This window comes from Centruroides vittatus, unplaced genomic scaffold, assembly GCF_030686945.1.
Source record: "Centruroides vittatus isolate TY-2023 unplaced genomic scaffold, ASM3068694v2 contig_890, whole genome shotgun sequence".
Taxonomy (NCBI): domain Eukaryota; kingdom Metazoa; phylum Arthropoda; class Arachnida; order Scorpiones; family Buthidae; genus Centruroides; species Centruroides vittatus.
In genome coordinates, this window is record NW_027122581.1 from 55,767 (window position 1) to 74,153 (window position 18,387).

The window sequence follows — 18,387 nt, forward strand, 5'->3', positions numbered from 1 at the left end:
AATAAATATATAATATTAATGACAATAATTGAAATTTGTTTCATGGAAACAATAATAAACAGTTTTTTCTACAAATCAAACTGAAATAATAATATGATGAATGTTTTAAAATGAAATATAAATTTCACATTAATTAACATAAACTTTAAATATTTAACTATAAAATATTAAAACTATATTGTACATTTAGTCTACATATTAAATATATTTTTTTTTTTTTTGGTTAGATTCAAAATGCTAACATTACTCCAGTTATTGTTGATTGTACCTTTTATAATATGCTTAGAAGAGGGACCTAATGTTTGTACCAAACAAGAAACGTAAGTTATGTGAAATATTTGTAAAGTTTTTTAATGTATATAAATAAATATAATAAAATATTTCATATGTTCAACAAATAAATTTTTCAAATTTTAAGTAAAACAAGTTATATTGATAATAATCTAAAAGAGCCAAGAAAGAACTTTGGTATATTTTTGAAAATTTTTATTAAATACTGCTACTTTTTGAAATGTTAATGAATAAAAGTATAAATGGTAAAAAAAATTATACTTGTAATTAAACATTTTATTTATTTACAGAATCTAATTGCAATTAAAATTTTTGATTTTATATTTTTATGTCAAGTTGCAGGTCCTTTGAAAATAGACCTAAATGTTCATATTACAGTAAACTTCCCACTAACTCTGACTTTACATTAACTTGGGCACATTTTTTCAAAACAATAATTAAAATTTCTTGTTAATAAAAAATTATAATTAATCAGTGCTTTCAATATCCAGATGTTTTTTCAATACCTATCATTATATTACTGTATTCAGTAGATTACAAAAAGACTGTACATTGCAGTATACTGTACGATCATGAAACTTTTTGATCTTATTTCCTACAATAATAAATTTAGCAGTATAACCTACTAAAGTACAGTAAAACTTCTGTATAGAGCTGGTCATAATAAATTACTTTATTGTACATATGCATTTTTTTTTCCACATCAGAAAAAATACCCTGCTAACTCTTTTGTAAACTTGGACAACCTTCACTTCCTATAAGTCCAAGTTAGTGAGAGTTTATGGTATTTGAAATTTTGTATTTATGCTGAATTCTTTAATAAAATATTTTTTGAGTAATTCAAAAATTAACTTTTTATGGTTTATGAGTTTCAAAATAAATCATAAAGTAAGATAATGAAGTACAGTAACAGCATCGATTATCTGACCCAGTTGGGGACTGAGGTTGGTCGGATAACTGAAAAAACGGATAACCAGAAAGTATGAAAAAATACATTATTAGTATATCCCATGTAATAAGCATATTAGTATATCGCTATTAGCTTACTTCGCGTTGAATTTTCATCGATGTTAAGCCTAACAAATTTTTTTTAAAAAAATAATCATCGTTAATTAAATTATTTCTTTATTTTGCACAAAATAAATACAGAAATAAAGAAAAAATAGAAAATTAATCCTGGTTTAAATCCTGACCTTCCTTTCATGGTCGAGCCAGTATTTCCAGCTAAAACACGCAAAAATTTAACAAAAATAATATTAAAGTAGCCAAGACATAGCCAAATATTGTAGCGCCACATCACTAACAGACATTTCAATTTGCCGACTAGAACGCGGTCGGTTAATTGGGGGTCGGATAATCGATGCTCTACTGTAATTGAATCAGATGGATTTCTTTGTATATAACAAAGAATAGTAACTGATAATACTGTGACATCTGTGGTGATAATGGAAAGTAATGATTATTGTGAGAATAAGTTTGATGATTTTCATTATTTTGGTTTTCTGTGTGATAGTTAAACTAACTATTTGTTGGCATCCATAATTCATAAGTTTCTAGCTGAGTTAATTTAGTGATAGTGAAGACAGCTGCTTATGTTGCCTTGTTCAGTTTATATTAATATATATTATTGTTTTAAATAAACATTTTGCAAATATATTCAAAATACAAGAAGGTTAAATTGAAAGATAAATGAATTATGATTTACGGAGCTACAACAACTGCTGTATGACATCAAGCTAAATAACGGCTATTATAATTATAAATTACTGATAAATTTAACCCTAGAGCAGCAATTTTCAACTGATGTGCCATGAAAATTTTTGAAGGTTATTAAATAAATTATTTACAAAAGAAGTCCAAAGAACAATAAGTGTACATGTCAAAATTAAAACCTCTTTAAATTGATTATACAAGTTTTTAATTGTTATAATAAATAAACTTATACATATTGTGGTAAAAAATATATATTCATAAGCAAAATTATGTGTACTGTACTGTACATAATACCAAGTTATTTTATTTAAATCAAATATGTATGTACAATTGTCCATATTTGGTTCAATTATTTTAACTTGGAAATAGCAGGTTATTGGGCAGGTTTTTAAAGACACTTTTAAACAAAAATTAAGATTTAATGTTAATTGCTTTTTTTAGATCAGATACCTCCATTAAATGTTCAATTATAATAAACCAAAAAATAAATAAGACTTTTTAAGAATTTTAATTATCATCTATTTATTAGAAATTACAGTAAATTGCTTTGTGTTAATAAATAAATTATTAAAAATACTTTCTTTCTTTTTACTCTTTTTTTAATCATTTTAATTTAAGTGTGCTGTGGAAATTTAATTATAGGTTGAAGTGTGCTGTAAAACAAAAAAAAGGTTGAAAAACACTGCTCTAGAGGGAGGTGTTAGGTGCCATGTCGTATTAAATTTAATAATTATAATTTAATTAAATAATTTTAGATTAAACTGGAAGAAAAGAATCTGCCCAGAGTGGGACTTGAACTTGCAAATTGCTGTGCGGATGCATTCCCAATTATGCTACCCAGACCTTCAGTTTGACCTCCTCTTCCAGTATATTTAACAATCGAATCTGAACGGGTCGAATAATCCCCAGGAATTTTTCGGGGGTGGTCTGTTCAGATATGTCGAGCCCCATTCCTCACCACCTGGTTGTCCCATTGTGGGCCTGGCCAAACCCATAATGGGCCTTTTAAAAGAGGCCCTCTTAGGGCCCACAGAGCAGAAAGAGTTAAAAAAAAAAAAAAAAAAAAAGTATATTTAACAATATAATATAACCATTGTCGGTTATTATGGTGCCGACTGGGGACTCATTCAGCACCCTCATCCTGTAAACTCCCATGTATTGAATTTTGTAAAGGTGTAAATGGACCATTTATTTTCAGTGTTGTAAGTCCATTTTCGGAAAAAATTGAGAAATCACATAATATACATACAATTTAGTGTGAACTTTTTATTTATAAACAATTCACTTAGCATTTTAAAATAACCATAAGCTTTGATCAATTAAAAATTCATTGGTAAATGACATTGCATAACCATTGATTATGAAAGTAGTGTAAGTCCATTTTCTGCAGTCTAATTAAGCACTTGGGCTGTCTTCATGGGCTGTCACATCTTCATTTTTCTTGAAATTTTTACTCCCCCCTCTTGTCCCAGTTTGTTCAAGTTTTTGTAACCCCTTCTCTTCTTTGGATGTCTAACATAACTCAATCCCCATTAAAACCTTCATCACTTTATGAATGATAGATACCATAAGTGGAAATGAAACACAAGAAACTTTGAAATAAATGTAATAAAATGCATAAACTGTATAAAATTTAATGAAATAAATGGATGTCCACTAATGCTTAACTCCCTCCCCTCCCTTAAGACAAGGACATTTATAGACAGCCCCTTACAACAGAGGAGTAAAACTATGAATTTTACCAACAAATGTACAATTTGATGGAATAGGAAAAAATTCATGTAATAAACCTAAATGAAAAGCAGTGTCTAATGGTAAGCTCATAATAATGATAAAGTTATCATAAAATAGTTTAACAATAAATAAATATTTTTAATGTTCAGAATAAACAACACTATTTTATTTCTTGTTATTATATATAAACAAAATCAGAATAAAACACAATGTGTTTCAAGTGACATTGAGTTTTACATAATAGAAATTTAATGAATTTTACAGTTCAATAATTATGAAAGTGGTGTAAGTCCATTTATGGCCCAGAAAGAATATATTAGTTTAGTTAAATTCACATAGAAATCTTTATGCAATCAACTTACATATTTCTAAAGTCGTAGAAACATTGTCAAACTTAGTACACTTTATTTATATTTTTGAATCAACTAAAATGCAAATGTTTAAGTATCTCGAAAGAAGAAAAAATGGACTTACACCACTTTCAAAATAAATGGTTTATATTATGATTTATGGAAGTATGCAAAGAAAAATAACTAACTGAAACAATAATCCATGAAGATATTAATGTTAAGTTGAATGAGATCAAAATAACAAGCATTCATAGAAACAATTTTCTATGAAGAGTAGTTGGAAAATTTATATAAAGGGAAAGAAGAAAAATGATGATGTTTTAATTTAATTTTAAAATTTAAAATATTAGTTTGAAACAACATGAATCATTAATTAGTAAATTCGAATATTAAACAAAAATAATTTTTAATATTTTTATGATTATGATACAGAATATATATGAATTTGAATGATTTGTAATTAATTAGTTTAATATATAACTGATTTAAAAAAAAAAAAAAATATATATATATATATTATGGTTAATTAGGAAAATTTAAATGATTTAAAATTTCTTAAATTCTAATTTCAAATATACAGTAATTAATTCTCTTGATCATATCAAAAGGATAGCATTGATAGCACTTTTATTACTGTTTCATTATATTTTGATCTGCAAATCAAAATACAGTAGAATAATAATGAAAATGTTATTTCTTGTCAGATTTATTTTTACTTTCTTGTATACTTTATTGAAAGAGGCATTTGAAATGTTGTTTATTATTTTTCCTGAGTAACTAAACATTCTTATTATCTTTTTTATTCTATTTATTTATTTTTTAAGTTTCCATTGAATAAAAGTGCCATCTCAGAACAAAAACTTACTGAAGATGTTTTATAGTGAAACAAATCTTTAGAGAAATGTAGAATATATTATATATTTATTTTATAATTACTATTAATCTTTATGAACAATTTTTCCATAAAAATGAATTGCCCATATATCTAAATTATTTTATTGGCATATAATTCAACCCAGATCTTTGAAGTCTTTACAAAAAGACTTTACACAAGCCACAGCTTGTTGGAAATAACTATGGCTTTAGAATTTTTTGAATTTTGTGTTAGTATATGTTTGTTTTTCAAGATAGAACATTATTATAAATATGGTGTTTACTTTAAATTTAATATTTCATATACAAAATTGGTCTGAAGATGGAAGTAAAAGGTTTTGTAAACAAGCTTCAAAAAAGTTTGAATTCTTGAATTGGATAAATAGTAAGGTCATTAAGAAATAAGGAGTTGAATAAATAAAATTAAATTTATCACATTTATAATAAGATCTGAACTAATCATGTAGTTAAAAAGCAGCTGAAGTTGCACCAGGAAATTCAGAAATTTCTGACTTCTACATTTAAATTTGTTTCATTTTTATTTACTAAAAATTTATATTATTTTTCATATATTTATTTCAACTAACGAAAACAATTTCTCTTTCCTAAATGTTTACATACATTTTATAATTATACAATTAAGTATTTCAAATTAATTTGCCAAATTCATTTTAGTGAAATAATAAATTGCAGTTTTTTTGAAGTAATGAATACATTGTAAATTACACTATTACTTATGTTGTTAACTGTTTACTGTAGAAATGTGAATCATCAGATTAAGATTTAAATCTAAAAGATAATGGTAATTTAAAATGAAATATAGTATATTAAAAAATGTTTCAGTTTACTTGTATAATATTTTTATAAAGTTTTACAAGTGATATTACTGAAATAAGATACTTAATTTAAAGAGTTGTAATTTTATTTATTAAATATAAAATTAGTTTACATAAGAAATGCAAATTATTATTGTGATTATTTTTTAATGGAATACTGTCTTTGATGTAGTTTAATCAGATGCAATTTGCTAAATTCAATGCATGTATAATTAAAGAAAGGAAAAAAGTTAGTCTTAAATATAATTAAAAATTACTTAAAATTATAATACAATGGAACTCCTATCTTGACACACTGATAACTTGACCACCTGGATAACTTTGACATTCTTCTAAATTTTGATTGGCTTAATGTATTATACTATGGGACAAAACCTAATTAATTTGATTTTGTCAATAGATGACCCCATTAACTTGACATATGTTCAACATATTTCAAAAAGAAAAAACAAAATTCTATGAGAATCTTCACTCCTATTGCATCACTTCTATACTTAACTTTTCCTTTATCTCTCTTCAATCAAACAAAAGCTTCTGTTATCTCAATCCCTTCAATTGGGAAAAATCGTAGGGGCACAGCCTAATTATAGTTCTTCCTAAAAGTGTTTAAAGTTTATTTTGTTCATTTGTGTACAGTAGCTGGCTATGTATAACATTTTTATAATGGCTTGAAAGCTACAATCATTAATATTAATACTTAAAACAAAAGTAGAAATTTTAAGAAAACTGGAGATGGCAGTAAACAGTCTAATCACAGTACTTTTACCTTTACAATGCATCAAGAAATTAAGTTTGGCCCATTCTTGCAAATTGTGAGAACTATTTTTCAATACTTTTTGGCTGTCCTAGCCATATTGTACTATTTTGGTGACTGCACTATTAATAACCACAGTACAACTACTTTTACAATTTAATAGTAATAAGATACAGCTACACCAGCCAAAAAGTATCGAAAAATAGTTCTCAAGATTCACAAGAACAAAACTTATACCATAAAGGTGTGAGTGTATAAAAGCAGTGGCAGATTAAGAGGTATGCCGAGTACGCCTGGGCATAGGGGGCACATTTTCATGGGCGGCAATTTTTTTTCATGGAAGAAAAAAATTTTTTTGTTATATCTTGATAAAATCTTTTGTTTGAATCTGCCACTCCTGTGAGTCTGTTCTTATTTTTTATCAATGCATTGTAATAACAAAAATTGTGACAGAGACCAAAATATCTTTATTACAAAAAAAACACTAAACCTCTTACAAAAAGTATAACAATTTTTTTGAGTTAAAAAATACGTGTTTACATGCTTTTCTAATTGCAAATTCATCAATCAAATCATCGTAATTCATTTGTTGATTTAATTCTGCTTCTATACATAATAAGGCTAATGAATTTAGTCAGTCTGTACTTTCGGTCATTCACAAATAATTTTTAACGTGTCATAAGACAGAAAATGATCTTTCACTGGAACAGTTAGAAACCATCATACATAAGACTATGCAAACTGCAATATATTAATAAATCTTAGGATATATGTCAAAATAATTATTCAAACAAATCAACAAACATAAGTTTGTTGATTGAAATTTTTTACAAGCCAAGCTTTTCCTATATAAAATATTAAAAATTTTCATCTATAGAAGAGCTACAGAGTCTAAAAAGTTTTGGTGGCAGGTCTTGTTTTCAACATAAAGTTTTTTTTATTGAAAACTGTGAGTTCCCCATGCTGCAGGATTAGGTTAAAAGTTTAGGTTGTGGACTACCTCTTAAGTAGCTGAATTTATGGGCTTCCCACACCAACAACTTTGTTTTTTTTAAATTAAATTTTTGGGACTTTTGTTTCCCATAAGGGCGGCAACTCTGTGTAGGCCTAGGATGGCTGGGAGGCTTAATCCACCCTGGTATTAAAGTGTGGTTATTAATAGTGTAAGCATTAATAGTTACCAAAGTAGTAAGCAGAAAATTTTAAAGGCTTTTGAATTGACGTAACCATTGAGAAAATGCATGCAGATGTCTGACTTTAGTGTTGTTAAAGATGCTATTATAATGTGGTTAGCGAAAAAGTATATGGTAAAACTCATTTTAAGAACATTGTCAAAATGCCTATAAACTACATGAGAACTCCTTGTAAATAGTGAGTTTATAGAAAAATTACTATAATTAATAAAATACCATTCAGAAATGAAAAAACCCAAGTTGTTAGAATGGAAAAGCCAAATACTTTTGTAGTTTTCACCAGGAATGGGGAAAATTACATGACTCCAACTTATGATCTGGTATTTTTTTAAATTGACTCCAACTTTCTCTTTCTGGTTTTCATAGTGTAACACTTTCAGCTGGACACAGTATTCTGTGCTACCAGTGCAGTAATGATATAGTGCATTTACTTCATTCATGCTATATCATTGTAACAGTAATTAAGTGAATATAATATATATATATATATATGTGTGGTGTCTATAGATGGCTGGGCTGGGTGTTAAGAAGTGTATGCAGAACACAGTCTAAGAAAGAATATGAAGAGCTTCTTATGACATATAATGACATATATTTTAATACGATACAGGGAACATTAGAAAACGAAGAACACTAAACAAATCGTCTTGAAGCAGACATGTTGTTTGTGCTACGTTGTTGCTTTTTTTTTCCCAGTCTGTCTTTTTTCTTGCTTGCGCAGGTTGTCCGCACTACATCAGACTCGACCAAGTCATATCAGCGTGGGGGATGGGCACCACATATATGTATATTTGTGGTGCATACATATATATATTTCCATACATATGTATATGGAAATATACATATATATACCAATATATATGTATATTTTTTAATTAAATCCTTTTTTATATGAATTATATTTCGTTTATTATTTTTTTAAATTTTGCCAATAGATGGCACTGTGTTTAAAGTCAGCAAATCAGATGTAGACAGAAATTAATTGCTATAAAGAAATTACAGTAGAACCTCACTTAATGAGCATAATTTGTTCCAGAATGTTAACTCGTAATGTGAAACAATTTTTCCCATATAAATTAATGTAAAATATGATAATGCATTCTATGCCAAAAAAAAATACTCAAATATTTTATGTATAATGTTTATTCGAAGAAAATTATACAATATACATTAAGGAGCATGAATCATCATCATCATCTTTTCTAATAGCGTGGAATGAACCAACCTGGAATGCAAATTTGATTTGCAGAAAACAAAAGAAAATTGAAATTTCTATTTAATTATAGCCTTTACATAGCCCAAGAATTTGGCATATTGTTTGGCATGTTTATTATATATATGGACTATGGTTGTTGATGTTTATATGTAATATGTCTGAACACAAGTTTGGAAAAATGTGTGATCATAAGCAACACTAAGATGCTAGCGAAACGAGTGCTAAACACAGACTGATGTAGGAAGCATACAATTCAGGACTTTCCCTCTCCTTATCACTCATTATGCAAAACATCGCTCGTTAGGCGAGTCATTTTTTTTACAATTTGCTTTGCTTGTTATACAAATTACTTGTTATGAGAGGTGCTCATTAAGTAAGGTTCCACTGTAAATCAATATTTTTGGTGGTTTGTACAAAATTATCTAAGTATGTTAATGTATCTGCTGAGTTTCATAGCAGTTGGTTGAATGGCCTAGGAGTGCATAGTGAACAAACAAACACACATTCTCATTTATATATTATTGATAATGCTATTTCTGCATTATTTTCTCACATATCAAATTAAATCAAAACAAATACTAATCACATTTTTTTCCTATCTTATATGCTAAAAACTTGATTATCTTTTATTAAAATGATTTCCTATAATTGAAAAAGAATGTTATTGGTAAAATTCCTCACAGATGCTATATAAATATTTGAAATTTAAGAACATAGAAAAGTTATTCTGAGTTATTTAATTGAGATATATATTTCAGAAAATGAAATTTATATTTCTTTCAGGTATCTTACAACAATGAGGGTCTCTTACAACAAACCATATCAAGTTCGTACATTCACATGGTGTTTTGCATTTCCACCTCGCTGCTCAAGATATAGGTAAGATCTGCTAGTAACAGACTTGCCATTATTATTTGCTTAGAGAAATTTTAGGATAGTTTAAATTAAAGTTTTTCCCAAATTTAAAAATATTTGTATATTTGTTTTTCAAATTGTCAATTTAGAATTGCCTACAGTGTTGGTTATAAAATTGAGGCAAAAGCAAATACAAGGACTGTAAATATTTGTTGTAAAGGATATATTGAAAATGCAGATAAGCAGAAATGCATTCGTAAGTTTTTTTGTTATATAATACAAACATATGTATCTTAATATATTTTTATTTATATTTTTTTTAATATGAAATTTAAATAAATTTGTTACACTGTTGTAAATTATTTAACTATTGATTAGAATGATTATATTTTATAGTTTATTTTCAACATTATTAAATAAATGGATAAACTAAATTTTCTAATAAATGTAAAGATGATATAAATTATCTTTAAAATATAGAAAGATTACAATTTTTGACAAAAATGACAGTAAAATGTTTAAAAGTACTAATAAATCTTTACTTTTTAATTTTTTTAATCTTCACTACTATAAATATTTATATATTGATGTAATTATTGAAATACATTTTAATACATGAGAGCTAAATATTTTTATTTTCTTTATAAATAATAAAATTATTTTAATATACAATAAAATGTGTTCGTTGGAATTTTTTAATATCCAAAAAAAGATGCCTTTGCTATTATGAAACATCTGTTTAAAATTTATATTATTTTTGTGATATATTTTTAGATTTTCTAGTAATATTGATAACCAATTATTGATTCTGTAATCACTTATCTAAAACTTAACAGATCTGGTACTTTACTCAGGAATTTATTAACAATTATCATATCTGGCCTTCTTAACTTAAGTTAATTTTTATGATTATCAAACAAACAAAACTACAGTACTTAATTTACTTACAATTAAATAAAATTAACAAGGATGAAAGTCAAGTTAGTTATTTTTTAACACCAAAAATTAGTCATTACAAGTCACCAAAGTTAGTAAATTAAAATTTATATTCAGTTAATGACTTGCAATATCAGCACTTGAAGAAAGCCATATAAGTAACTTTGTTATTGTTATGTCCAAACACAAATTTTGGCAATTAACACCTGCTAACAGGACGGAAAACTTGTTTACTAGTCAATTACCCATTTTTGACTGTAAAGAACAAAAGTAAAGTGTTTTTAGTGGCAATCTTGTGTGTGTGTCAGTCACGTGAATCTCTCTTCAATTATAAATGTTATCAATATTAATTAAATGTATATAATGAAACAATTTTTCTAGGAAGAAACACTAAAAAACACTTTTAAAACTTAAATTTTAATCTTACTGCTAGTTCTAAAAGCAGATACAAGAAGAAGATTGTTTCTAGAAATGATAAGATGATAAACTCTGTTGATATGATTTAATATAAATAATTTTTCCAACCAATATAATACAATACTTGATTTTATCCATAATCTACAGATATTTGTAATAAATGAAAGCCTGAAAACTCATTGGTTTATAGAATATTTAGTTTGGTCACTTACCATTTAAGTTCAAATATAAAAAAATAAAAGTTTACAAATCAATTTGAGCTTTTTTCAGATCTGAATCCTAAGCAATTGTAATTGTCTAGTTTGCTTATGCCTGACTTCAGCTTTTTTTGAAGAAAGTTGAACACACTCAAATTTGTAATAGTAGAGAAAAATTGCCAAATTAAAAAAGTCATTGCCAAATTGCCAGCTGGCTTGAAATATCACCAAATCTGGCAATAGATTATCATATCTGGGAACACTACTCACATGTTGCTCATTCATTGCTACACAGCATACCATACCAAGTTGGCACCCTCCAAAAGTGCCAACAACTGTATGTCACATGGCCATTGGTGATAAATCATACATAGAGAGGACACACTGTCTACCGTGGGTTGTTTTTACAACACAAAATAACCACTGCCATGTTGAAATGCTTGTCATGGTAAAATAGTGTGAAGGATGGATATTGAGAAAAAAAGATTAGTTCATTTGTTTGTAAAAACAAACTAATTCCAATATATTGGAAACATTTTGATATGCTGATGTGTTGGATTAGTATCACTTATCTCTGTTAAGAATATGAAAATATGCAGTTTACATTTTCAATCTTACTATAACATTAACTAACTTTCAATTAATTTTAATAATCTCATAGGCAAATATTAAATTATTGAGACTTTTTATTTTGTAACAGGAAGTATAAATTAGTTAGTATCATTGATATACTTGATATTTAATTCTTTTTAAATTTATTAATAGCTTATTTTTCATGTTAAGAGTAAAGGGTAAACATTTAAATCAAATTTTTAAATCTGTTTAAATGATTTATTATTTAAGATGTAATAAATGACATGATTATTTAAACTCTATCAGTCACATTAAATATTCTTTGTTTAATGAATTTTATTGTTTGCATTTAATGAAATTTGTATTTAAATTAGTACAAGTAAATCTTTTTAAAAAATAACCTAAATTTTTTGAATATATTAATTATAATAAATTATATCTAAGTATATTTAACTTAGGGAACATAAAAAAATATAGTAATCTTAAAAAATTCCTTTTATTTTAAAAGAAGCTGTACATTGTTCTCCATAAACATTGTTTTGTATTCTATTCATATTAAATAAAAATAAATTTTCATGAATTTTAAAATAGATAAAAGGGCTTTTCTGTAAATCAAATTAGCAATAACATTTAGAAATACTAATTCACATTTGAATAAGATTTTGTATTAATGTTTGAAAACAGCATTTTGTAGTAATGACTGTCTACATGGTGTCTGTGTTGGTCCTGAAGAATGTAAATGCCAACCTGGATGGGGTGGTCCAACGTGTAATGTGTGTAAGTAATGTTTATAAAATTATTTACAGAGTTTATTTAATGTAAGTCATCTATATATAATTTATTGAAATTATCACTTATTATGCTTATCCAAGTGAAACATAGTGAGTATTCAATAATTACTTAAATCTGATGTTTTATTAACAAAAGTTATCAATTTCTAAAAGTTTGTAATTATTTTTTTTTTGTTTCATTTAAACAAAAATATAAATGACTGTATTTGAAATAGCTTGTCCAGAAGGAATGTGGGGTTCAAAGTGTGAAAAAAAATGTCCATGTCAAAATGGAGCCTTTTGTGATCCAGTAACTGGTTCTTGCAGTTGCAAACCAGGTAATATGTCTTTATATTAATTTTTTTATAATTTGATAAATTGAATTTCTATAACAAATAAGTAATTAATAGGAAAAAATGCTAAATTTAAGAGTCAAAACAAATTTTTTTATTTAGGAACATTTTCATTCTTTAAAAACCATCCTCAGATGGAAAGCTTTTTGAGTTTCTTATTCTAAGAGAAAGAAAATGTTTCAAAATAAAAAAGTTTGCTTTGGTTCCTGAATTTAGCATTTCTTCCTAGTAATTTAATTATGGTGCCATGCACAAATGGGGTGTTTTGAGATTTTCATATTAAATTTTATTTTGATATTGTTAAGTTTAAGTATGTACTTTATTTTGGAATTTGTATGGAATTTCTTTACACTATTTATTTACCTTATAATGAACAATAGAAGTAAAAGATCAAGCTAGAAATGTCTTTTCAGCAAATTTTATTTAATATTAATGTTCTTGGTCATATTAAATGACCTTCAGATAAATTAAAATTTTGGAAGTTTTATGCATAAATCTGTTTTTATATTTTTTATGTAAACAAATATTAACTGTTTTGAAGTTAAAAATCAGTTTTAAATACACTTCAGGTTGGAAAGGATGGAATTGTGCAGAAACTTGTGACAATGGGAAGTATGGTTATAATTGTGAACAGGATTGTAGATGTGAAAATGGTGCTGAATGTAATCACATATCTGGAGAATGTAAATGTGCTCCTGGTTATCGAGGACCACTGTAAGTATATGATGATTAAACTTTAACAATGAATTGTATATGATAGGTTTTAATATTATTATAATTATAGATGTACAGAAAAATGTCCTGAAGGAACTCATGGTTCTCATTGTGCAAATAAATGTAATTGTCAAAATAATGGAACATGCAATCATGTTACTGGGAAATGCCAATGTCCTGCTGGATGGACAGTAAGTATAAAATAGCATCAAACTCTTACATAGTAAATCAATAATTATAAGTTTGTTATGTCTTACACCACTGGTAGGCTCACTTATACTTTCATCCCCAAGGTTGACACTATTCTTCAATTCTGTGATTCTTCACCACTTTTACCCTAGTTACACCCTCACTCAGCTACTTACAGGACACAGAAACTTTAAGGAATACTTGCATAGATTTCACCTTGGGGAAAATCCACAATGCGATTGTGGTATTCAGGAGGACCAAACACCATTTTACTTATTTTTTTTTTTTTTACCTAGATGTGTCTTTTATCTAGACATCACTGCGTGAGAAAGGATGTCTAGATAAAAGACACATTTTATATGTATTGTCTGTAAGAGAAATATATTTTTTTCTTTAATTGTATTTAATCGTCCTGGCTTATTTTAAAAATTGTAAATTATTCTTTAATTGTGCTGCCACCGCCAAGGGAATTATTGGACTAATTTTACATTGTGAGGCAGATGAGAAGCCTCAAATAAAAGGTCGACTCCGCCGTGGAATTGTCTTATCCCTCAACTGCATGAGAAAGGACGTCTAGATAAAAGACACATTTTATATGTATTGTCTGTAAGAGAAATATATTTTTTTCTTTAATTGTACCACTTCACTTAGTTTTTTGCTCCAATAGGTACAATTACATTAGGGATAGTTTAATGTGAGTGGCTATTCTAGAAGAATACAACTGGCCTTGCAATTTGCACCAACTCATTCACACATGTACAATGTTCCATCATCTACTTGCATTTATATCCCTTAGTGGGGCTCTTGAAAGCACTCACTCCGAGGGCATGGATGACAATTAGCTTTTCCTTGCTTTGTTTCAACTGTCAGTATATAGCTGCCTTTAACTTTGTATTTTAATTCTTTTTTCTGTCTTCTTTTTCAGTCTAAATTTAGTTAGTGCTAGTTGTAAGTTAGATTAGGGACTCTTAGCTTGGTTTCCGGTTAGGATATGATAGGTTAGGGTTTGTTAGCTTTAGTCATCTGGTTAAGTTTGTCCTAGGTTATGGTGGGTTAGTTTAGTTAGTGAGTAAGTTAAAGTAAGTTAATGTTTAAAAAAATAATAATAATAAATAAATAAAAAAAATTTGGGGTCTTGCCCATTTGTCTCTATTGGTCCATTCATCTTGTATAGTTTGTCATTGTGTTTGTTTCCTTTTCACGCTGTCTGTCTAGCTGTTAAGTAGTATTAAGATTCATGATCGTGTTTAGTTTTATTAGTATTAAGTAGATATAAGTCTTCCTACTAACAGCCACTTGGCACTAACTTCTACACTTAGCTATTCATGGCAGCACTCAATTATTGGTGTTCGCTACACTCAGGTTTTCTTTTAGACCCTTTGGGTGACTACGGCCTTGCAGCATAAAAACTGCATGCCAACATCAAACATAGAGGGTACTGTAACCATGTATGCTGTTCAGAGGGATCCTACCTTTCTCTACTCTCTATCTCCTCTCCCTCCTTCTTCCCCGTCCTTTCCTTTACCCTCTTTTCTGCCAGCTAAACACTTTGTGTACAGCCGATGTCTTTTTTGTATGTATGTATGTCTTTTGTTATATTGTCTCTCTCTGAAGACAATCTATTAATTCTGAAAATATTTTATTTTTTAGTACAAGGTACAAATACCCTTTGTACACAGAACACAAAAAGGAAATACTGAACAAACATTGTCTCATAACAAACAAATACAATAAATATAATACAGTAAAAGGAAATCTCTGTACAAAGTCCAAATCCATACATGCAAAAACCAAAACATCAAAAGATTAACAAAATATTTGTTTTCATTATAATCACATTATTATTTTCTTTCACTTATATAGAGTTTATTATTTTTTGATTACTCAAATTAAATATTTAACTTGCTGTTTGGCATTAATAAAGTAAATATTCAGTTTTGACCCGTCTTCAGATGAAGGTTTTTCATCACTGGTCTAAACTGTTACCACTTCATTTTCCACAGTTTCATCTGATTTGTTTTCTATTGCACAATCAATCAGTTTTTGGGACCAAGGATTGTAATAATTGATGGCAATAATTAGCTGTTACTAATTGGATATCACATAAAGAAAAAATACAGTTTGTTTGCAATTCTTTAATTATAGTAAGATTTAAATTACATTTCTATTTTTTAATTACTATTTTGATTAACTTACATGGATGAATTTATGTATTAACTTATAAAGTATATTAATACAAAATACAAGCTGCAAAAAGTTTATTTTCAATGTATTGATAATTGAATATTGGTTTATTTATTTAATCAATTTCATCTGCATTATAAAAGTCTCAAATTTTGCAAAATATATCTCATTTATACCTCTGAATTTTTTAAGGTGCAATGCTGTTCTGTAAGTATTAATGATGACTATGAAAATTTTTTAAATTAGTTTTTTTATATAATTTTATATTTATTTATGCTTTAAATTTTATCACAACTCTTACAATACTAGTGTGAAATCCTGGCAGTTCACACTAGAAATATTGTTTACATTTTACAGTAGGAATTGCTTGTCTTATATTTATTAGAAGGAAAAATTTTTTTTAATTAAAAGTAATTTGTTTAATTTTGTCTTGATTAGAGAACATATGAATCTGTTATATATTGGGTTGATCAAAAAGTTTGCTTTTAGATAAATGATACTCAAATTTTAAAAATTAAAAAGTAACTTTATTAAATTATATACGCACCTGTTTTCTATCACTTTGGCCTATCTGTTGAGTAGATCTATTATTTTGTGTGCAAACAATTCTGGGGACTTTTCTTCATAACATGTCTTTTAGTTGATGTGAAAAATTTTAAAGTTAAAATTTACATGTGAAACGTTATTGAACTTTTTCCATGCAAACTATTCTGGAAAGATTGAAATAAGTGGTAATCTAAAGGCACAAGATCAGTAGGATATGGGGTGGCGCAAAACAACCCATCTAAATTGCAACAATTTTTCTTGAGTGGTTAAAAATGTGTGCTGTGTTTCCAGCATGACATTGCTACACAAGCAATGTCATGCTGGAAAGCCACACACTTTCTTCTTGCTAATGCTGGCCAATTTCCACAATGGATTTCTTCAAATTATCAAATTGGAAACAGTATTTTTCTGCATTAATAGTCTGATTTTGAGATAGTAGTTTATAGTAGATAACGCTCTGCCAGTTTCACTATCTACTCAGCATAATCTTTTTTAATGTGAATTGACTTTGCATTGCATTGCAAGAGAGTCAGTTTACTTTCTCCCCAATTATTTTTGCTGCACATTATCATAAACAATTCATTTTTCATCACCAGCAATTAGTTGTTTCAAAAAGGGATCCATCTCATTATGTTTCATTAACAAATCACAAGCAGATTTTCTATCAAATTTCTCATGCTTGCTTAATGTGGTATAGTATGATATGTATCCTAAGTTGTGTAAATAGCCAATAACCAATCCCTGAATGATAGATAATTTACTCTTCTGCAATTTCTTTGGTCATGTAATGTGAGGTTTCTTGAATTAATGCAGTGATTGCATCATCATCAACAAATGAATAAACTTTTTGAACAGTTCAATATATAGAATAAATTTTTTCATAGTGTGAGAGTGCTATGGCTCACAAGTCATTTGGAGAAAGCAATGAGTAATGTTATAAATGAGCAATTATTTATTGTGATATCACAATGCCAGGCTGCAATTTTTAATTTATTTAATTTAGTGTCTTCCCCCTGCACATCATACTTTTTGTTAGCAATAGAATTGTGCCAATCATCTATCTAACTCCTTTCAGAGGAAAATCTTTGAATTGAAATAATGTGGCTTCCGGTTTGCACCATGAGTTCATATATAGTTAATTGGGGCCAGCAATTATTAAGATAATTGGACTGCAGTTTGAAAAAATTGTAGTCCAATTATCTTACTAATTTTTACCTTTATTAAAGATAATCTTTTGGTTGTTCTACTGACTCTTTTAGTATTCTCTCTCTCTCTCTCTCTCTTTTTTTGTTTTCAGAGGCTACTTCCAATTCTATGCTGTTTTGATACTTTGAAAGATTTTTTTCTATTTTGCAGAATTGTGAATAGAGAACCACAAATGATTCTCTATTGTCAAAGTATTGGATTTTAGTTCCTTAAAATGATATTCTGTCATTGGCTATCTTAGTTGAATTTTGACACAATTTCTGTAAATACTGATAACTATTACTTTATTCATAAGTATGTGGAATCTTGATGTTGTGACATAACTTACTGTATAAACAGAACAATGTCATAATCTTTTAATGTTAAAAAAAGCACTTTTTCTACTTTATTTAACCCTGTATGTATCAGATGATATTGACTTCCTTATTTGTGTCATAAGGTATCTCAGACAACATTGTTTATTCAGAAATTGTGAAATTATCAACTT

The 18,387-nt window shown here is 27.5% G+C and overlaps 1 protein-coding gene across 2 annotated transcripts in view; it reads left to right on the top strand.

The window, feature by feature from the left end:
- LOC136983884 (protein draper-like) overlaps positions 1-18,387 on the top strand; it is a 72,883-nt gene that overhangs the window by 30,765 nt on the left and 23,731 nt on the right. The window contains exons 2-8 of one of the 2 annotated variants that reach the window (XM_067280759.1): positions 228-320; positions 9,744-9,839; positions 9,965-10,071; positions 12,623-12,715; positions 12,945-13,046; positions 13,631-13,775; positions 13,846-13,966. In XM_067280759.1, coding sequence (XP_067136860.1) covers positions 235-320; positions 9,744-9,839; positions 9,965-10,071; positions 12,623-12,715; positions 12,945-13,046; positions 13,631-13,775; positions 13,846-13,966 — 750 coding nt within the window. In that variant the 5' untranslated portion in view covers positions 228-234. Of the gene's footprint in view, positions 1-227; positions 321-9,743; positions 9,840-9,964; positions 10,072-12,622; positions 12,725-12,944; positions 13,047-13,630; positions 13,776-13,845; positions 13,967-18,387 lie in introns of those variants that run through there. The other variant, XM_067280760.1, reaches the window with a different exon arrangement.